At 42.3% G+C, this 7,370-nt stretch overlaps 1 protein-coding gene across 5 annotated transcripts in view; it reads right to left on the reverse strand.

The window, feature by feature from the left end:
- Positions 1–7,370, reverse strand: part of arid3a (AT rich interactive domain 3A (BRIGHT-like)) — a 47,698-nt gene that overhangs the window by 5,944 nt on the left and 34,384 nt on the right. For 4 of the 5 annotated variants that reach the window (XM_056414219.1, XM_056414221.1, XM_056414222.1 and 1 more), the window contains 3 exons: positions 5,897–6,080; positions 4,221–4,468; positions 3,363–3,632 (listed from right to left, as the gene is read on the reverse strand). In XM_056414219.1, coding sequence (XP_056270194.1) covers positions 3,363–3,632; positions 4,221–4,468; positions 5,897–6,080 — 702 coding nt within the window. Of the gene's footprint in view, positions 1–798; positions 1,743–3,362; positions 3,633–4,220; positions 4,469–5,896; positions 6,081–7,370 lie in introns of those variants that run through there. The other variant, XM_056414223.1, reaches the window with a different exon arrangement.

The following is a 7,370-nucleotide window of genomic DNA, read 5'->3' on the forward strand; positions in this document are numbered from 1 at the left end:
AAGCTTTGTCACAGTTGAGACAGGTGGTTCTCCACTGGTCTGGGCAGTGGTCCTCCACTGGTCTGGGCAGTGGTTCTCCACTGGTCTGGGTAGTGGTTCTCCACTGGTCTGGGGCAGTGGTTCTCCACTGATCTGGGCAGTGGTTCTCCACTGGTCTGGGGCTGTGGTTCTCCACTGGTCTGGCTTTGGGACGCACTATCACCCCTGAATGACAAGCTGAGACCTAAATCGAGGGACATTTTTAACTTCTCAAATGTATTTAATGAAAAGATGGTGCAGTTTGAACCTGAGAGTTCAGAATATCACAGTATGCACAACAAAACTATTTAGTAATATTCCCTTTTACAGTCAATTATGAACCAACAAGTGAATCTTAAGGACACAAGGTAATACAACATACATTACTACTCAGTAACTTCAGACTTTAAAACATGTCTAAACAGTGCTTTCATGCATAAACATGAAATAAAAAAGTCTGGTTTTAAAAAGCCTCAAAAGATGTAATTCATGTCTCACTCACTGAACCTATGACACACAAAGCTGCTCTACAAGTCAGTCTTGAGGAGCAGCTTTTATACACAAACTATAAATAAATTAAACAAGGGTAATTAAAAAAGATTCACATATTCAACATTAACTTTTCTTCTGACGATATTATAAATACTGAACAACATGAAGCAGCACTCACTTCAACCTTAGTGACCACTGAAGTAGACCTGATGGAGGAATTCATAAGAGGGGAACTGGGGATGTTTGTTGATACAAAGTCAATGTGGTCACACACACGCACGCACGCGCGTCTGGATGTCCGCCGGGCGCGTGAATGACAGGACGCGAAAAATGCGCCTCATTCGGGCTATTTTTTTTAACTCGGGCGGTAAAAGTACGTGACTGTTGAAATGCTCCGCGTGACGTCATTGACGTCATACCGTTGAATCAGAACCTACGGAGGATATCGATCGTCTGGAAGCGGCCGTCATCCAGACGCAGTTCCTGGAGAAGCTGCGTGCGGCTACGGATAATATAATATGTAATATTAATATTATTAACCCAGACTCGAGGGCTTGATGGTCTGACGGTTGTGGGACTTTCTCAACAGAACAAAGAGTGTGTATTTCTTCCGTGGTGGACGGTGGTAACGAACTGTTATATTCCACGATAAGCCACGCCCCCTCTCCGGCGCTTCTAGCGCGAGTGAAGAAAACGTAACAAATAGTCCAGCGACTGAACTCACGCGAGTACATTTAGTAAAGCAACGCAAGGGTTCGCCTTTCCTCTGGCTGAACGCAGCAGGAAGGAGAGTGAACAGACCGCACTCGGCTGCAAAAAAAAATGACCTTCAAAATAAAAGCACAAGATTTTTTTTCTCCCTTTTTTAAGAAAAGGCATCATATTTATTTCATGCCGTCGCGGGCCACATAAAATGACGTGGCGGGCCACATTTGGCCCGCGGGCCATGAGTTTGACACGTATGGTCTATAACCTGTGAGGGTAACTTCCTCCTCCGTTGCTTTGTGGTGAGAAGAGCAGAAGGTCTCGAGACGCTAACTGCCAGGAAGAAGAAAGTGTGTGAAATCCATCATGTGTTCATTCTGGGGGAACTCTTGAAAGTCGTATTCTCGGTGATGCAGTGATGTTGATGTAGATCTCTCTGAAGATCAGAATCTGTGTAGATTGATGATCGTAATTCTAAATACGCGAGGATGGATTTTTTAATTCCTCACAGCAGGTTCTCCACGCACCTTCAGGCCATCAATCAAAGGGTAAAATGAGGAAAGAGATATGATTGTGTGAATGATTTACATATATTGATGTCTGTTGAATCAAATGATCCATACATTAGTTATAGAACACACATTTTGAAATTACTGTTGAAATTCAAATCAATGTGGAGCCGAAATTAACCTTCTAAAAGGTGTCAAACACAAGGCTCGGTAGCTAACATCCGGTAGCTAACGCTCTGTAGCTAACATCCGGTAGCTAACGCCCGGTAGCTAACGTCCGGTAGCTAACGCCCGGTACCTAACATCTGGTAGCTAACGCCCGGTACCTAACATCCGGTAGCTAACGCCCGGTACCTAACATCCGGTAGCTAACATCCTGTAGCTACCTAACATTTGGTAGGTAACATCCAGTACCTAACAAACCCGTACCCAACATCCTGTAGCTAACAACCGGTAGCTAACATCCAGTAGCTAACATTAGAGCTAACATCCTGTTCCCAACATCCGGTAGCTAACGTATGGTAGCTAATGTCCGGTAGCTAACATCCGGTACCTAACATCTGGTAGCTAACATCCGGTAGCTAACGTCCGGTAGCTAACATCCGATAGCTAACATCTGGTAGATAACGTCCGGTAGCTAACATCCGGTAGCTAACATCCGGTAGCTAATATCCGATAGCTTACATCTGGTACCTAACATCTGGTAGCTAACCTCTGGTAGCTAACGTCCGGTACCTAACGTCCTGTAGCTAACGTATGGTAGCTAATGTCCGGTAGCTAACATCCGGTACCTAACATCTGGTAGCTAACATCCGGTAGCTAACATCCGATAGCTAACATCCGATAGCTTACATCTGGTACCTAACATCTGGTAGCTAACATCTGGTAGCTAACCTCTGGTAGCTAACGTCCTGTAGCTAACATCCGGTACCTAACATCTGGTAGCTAACATCCGGTAGCTAACATCCGATAGCTAACATCTGGTAGCTAACGTCCGGTAGCTAACATCCGGTAGCTAACATCCGATAGCTAACATCTGGTAGCTAACGTCCTGTAGCTAACGTCCTGTACGTCTGGTAGCTAACGTCCTGGAGCTAACGTCCGGTAGCTAACGTCCTGTACGTCTGGTAGCTAACGCCCGGTAGCTAACGTCCGGTAGCTAACATCCGGTAGCTAACGTCCGATAGCTAACATCTGGTAGCTAACGTCCTGTAGCTAACGTCCGGTAGCTAACGTCCTGTAGCTAACGTCCTGTAGCTAACGTCCTGTAGCTAACGTCCTGTACGTCTGGTAGCTAACGTCCGGTAGCTAACGTCCTGTAGCTAACGTCCTGTACGTCTGGTAGCTAACGTCCGGTAGCTAACGTCCTGTAGCTAACGTCCTGTACGTCTGGTAGCTAACGCCCGGTAGCTAACGTCCTGTAGCTAACGTCCTGTACGTCTGGTAGCTAACGTCCTGGAGCTAACGTCCGGTAGCTAACGTCCTGTAGCTAACGTCCTGTACGTCTGGTAGCTAACGCCCGGTAGCTAACGTCCTGTAGCTAACGTCCGGTAGCTAACATCCGGTAGCTAACATCCGATAGCTAACGCCCGGTAGCTAACGCCCGGTAGCTAACGCCCGGTAGCTAACGCCCGGTACCTTGGTTATGGATGCGGATGTTCATGGGGATCTGCGCGCTCATGGCCAGCAGGTTGTGCTGCAGCGCTCTCTGCAGCAGTCGGTGGTGTTCCTCGGCCGGCAGCGCCATCTTCTTCTCCGGCGGCTCTCCGGCCTCCAGCTTGTCCCTCAGCTGCTCCATCGCCGCCGCCTGAGCGGCCACCGCCTGCACGGACGCCATCGAGTGGCCCGCCGGGGCGCCCGACGGCAGGCGAGCCGCGCCGAACCCCGGCAGCGGCTGGCCCCCGTCCTCTGGGAGGGAATGTAAAACAGGAAACACTTTCAGAACCACGCGGACAGAAGAACAGCCGGTCCGAGACGTCCCGGACATCGCATCCGAGATCATTCAAAACCCCAAACATCGGCATTCAATATTCAATTATTCATATAATAATAAATATATATATATAATATATTATTAATTAATATAATTAATTAATTAAATAATAATTAATAATAATAATATATATATAATAATATATATAATATCTATATAATAATATATATATAATATATATATATCATATAATATATATATATATAATAAATATATATATAATATATTATTAATTAATATAATTAATTTAATAATAATTACTAATAATATATATATATATATATAATATATATATAATATATATTATTAATTAATATAATTAATTAATTTAATAATAATAATAATATATATATATAATAATAATATATATATAATATAATATATATATAATAATAATAATTAATAATTAATTAATATGTTATATCATTATTCTAATATAATAATTCAATATTCCGCCTCCGTCCGACGACTCCCGTGTGACGTGAACGCAGCATCACGCTCACCCTTCTTGACCTTGAGGACGGGGGTCGGCGCCGCCCCGTTGGAGCCGCCCATCGGGCCCATGCTGGACGAGGGCAGCTTGGGCGAGGACAGCATGGTGGGCGTCCCGTTGGGCGAGTAGGTGAAGAGCGAGCTGCCGAAGCTCTGGCGCCGGCCCTCCCGCCGGTTGCTGTCGATGGCCGCCTGCAGCTCGTTGGGGTTGCTCAGGCTCCGCTTTTCACACTCGTACGGGTACAGGTACTTCATGTACCTGAGGGGCACCGGGAGGGAGGGGTGCGTGTGTGAGAGGTCATGAGGTCAACCAGAGCCCAAAGAGATGCTGAGTGTGTGTGTGTATATACTGTATGTGTGTGTCTCTGTGTGTGTGTATATATGTGTATGTCTCTGTGTGTGTGTGTGTGTCTCTGTGTGTGTGTGTGTGTGTGTGTATATATATGTGTGTGTACTGAGGGTGTGTGTGTGTGCATGTGTCAGTGTGTGTGTGTGCTGACTGTGTCTGTGTGTGTGGTCTGTGTATATACTGTATGTGTGTGTCTCTGTGTGTGTGTATACAGGACTGTCTCAGAAAATTAGAATATTGTGATAAAGTTCTTTATTTTCTGTAATGCAATTAAAAAAACAAAAATGTCATGCATTCTGGATTCATTACAAATCAACTGAAATATTGCAAGCCTTTTATTCTTTTAATATTGCTGATTATGGCTTACAGCTTAAGAAAACTCTAAAATCCTATCTCATAAAATTTTAATATTTCCTCAGACCAAGTAAAAAAAAAGATTTATAACAGCTGAGTGTTTGTCAAGGCTCAGGAAACCCTTGCAGGTGTTATGAGTTAATTAGACAATTCAAGTGATTTGTTTAATACCCTACTAGTATACTTTTTCATGATATTCTAATATTTAGAGATAGGATATTTGAGTTTTCTTAAGCTGTAAGCCATAATCAGCAATAAATCAGAATAAAAGGCTTGCAATATTTCAGTTGATTTGTAATGAATCCAGAATGCATGACATTTTTGTTTTTTTAATTGCATTACAGAAAATAAAGAACTCCATCACAATATTCTAATTTTCTGAGACAGTCCTGTATATGTGTATGTCTCTGTGTGTGTGTGTGTGTCTCTGTGTGTGTGTGTGTGTGTATATATATATGTGTGTGTACTGAGGGTGTGTGTGTGTGCATGTGTCAGTGTGTGTGTGTGCTGACTGTGTCTGTGTGTGTGCTCTGTGTATATATATGTGTGTGTGAGTCTCTCTGTGTCTATCTGTGTGTGTGTCTGCCTGTGTGTGTCTGTGTGTGTCTCTGTGTGTGTACTGACTGTGTGTGTCTCTGTGTCTGTGTGTGTCCTCACTGTGTGTGTGTCTCTCTCTCTCTCCCTGTGTGTGTGTCTCTCTCTCTCCCTTTGTGTGTGTCTCTCTCTGTGTGTGTCTCTGTGTGTGTGTCTCTCTCTCTCCCTGTGTGTGTGTGTCCTCACTGTGTGTGTTTCTCTCTCTCTGTGTGTGTGTGTGTGTCTCTCTCTCCCCCTGTGTGTGTGTGTGTGTGTCTCTGTGTGTGTATGTGTGGTTTTCTCTGTGTGTGTGTGTCCTCACTGTGTGTGTGTGTCTCTCTCTCTCTCCCTGTGTGTGTCTCTGTGTGTGTATGTGTGGTTTTCTGTGTGTGTGTGTGTGTGTGTCCTCACTGTGTCCTCAGCGTGAAGGCGGCGCTGGTGATGGAGGTGGGCAGGTTGAGCCCCTTGGTGATCTCCCTCCACAGCTTCTTGTTGATGACCTCCACCAGGCCGCCCTTCTCCGTCACCAGGCGGTACAGCATGTACAGGTCCAGCACCTGCTTTGCCATGATGGGGATCCGGTTCACCGGCGTGCCTGTGACATCACACACAACACACACGGAGTATTAACACACCTGGATTCATGTTCACACAATTATTAAAAAGAACTTGAACCATTTTTTATGAAAAACTGAACATGTTTGAAGCTCGTTGTCATGGAGACGAGGGCTTGAATTAATTTAGAGTTTTAGATTTAGATCTTTTGTTTTAAATCTTTTGATTTAGATCTTTTGATTTAGATATTTTTATCTTTTTATTTAGATCTTTTGATTTTGATATTTTTATCTTTTTATTTAGATCTTTTGATTTTGATATTTTTATCTTTTGATTTTGATATTTAGATCTTTTGATTTAGATCTTTTTATTTTGATATTTTAATTTTGATCTTTTTATTTATATCTTTATTTTGATATTTATATCTTTTTATTTATATCTTTATTTTGATATTTATATCTTTTTATTTTGATATTTTAATTTTGATCTTTTTATTTATATATTTTTATTTTGATATTTTAATTTTGATCTTTTTATTTTTATCTATTTATTTTGATATTTAGATCTTTTTATTTTAATATTCAGATCTTTTTATTTAGATCTTTTTATTTTGAGTATGAGACAAATAAACGCCTTGGGAAAAGACCATATCAATATGACAATATGACTAATTCAAGATAATAAAAAATAATAAAAAACTTTAATAAGAAAGAAAAAATATAAAAGAATACGCTCTACAGTAGGCAGAGTTTTGGATACAGATATTTATAGTATGACACAAATGTCCTCTCCCCAGCAAGAAAAACTAAAACGTCCTTTTTTATTTTATGAAGAAATAATAATTTAAACACAAACTTAAGGCCGATGTGAATGAAATATGATCAACTCTGGATTTATATACAACATGAAGCGACGCCTCAGATATCGCTCCGACCTGCAGGTGGCGCTCTCGGGTGCCTCCACTTATCTGATGCCTCATGACAACCGTTGCCAGCTGTTCTGATTATTTCATCCATAAATTCAACTTGTCAATTTAACGAGGCTCGGCATTTATGAGCGGAGCAGTTCAGCATCGAGCCGCCGGCGTCCGCACGTTAAAAAAATACAAAAACACAAGAACAGTTTCACAAATCTGACGATGAGATGTTGGCGTGTTGTTTTCTGGGAGGGTTCAGTCTGCAGATCCTCCATGGAGGTCAGTGTGTGTGTGTGTGTGTGTTTGAGTGTATGTGTGTGTGTGTGTGTTTGAGTGTATGTGTGTGTGTGTGTGTGTGTGTTTGAGTGTATGTGTGTGTGTGTGTGTTTGAGTGTATGTGTGTGTGTGTTTGAG

Source organism: Pseudoliparis swirei, chromosome 5 (assembly GCF_029220125.1).
Source record: "Pseudoliparis swirei isolate HS2019 ecotype Mariana Trench chromosome 5, NWPU_hadal_v1, whole genome shotgun sequence".
NCBI lineage: Eukaryota > Metazoa > Chordata > Actinopteri > Perciformes > Liparidae > Pseudoliparis > Pseudoliparis swirei.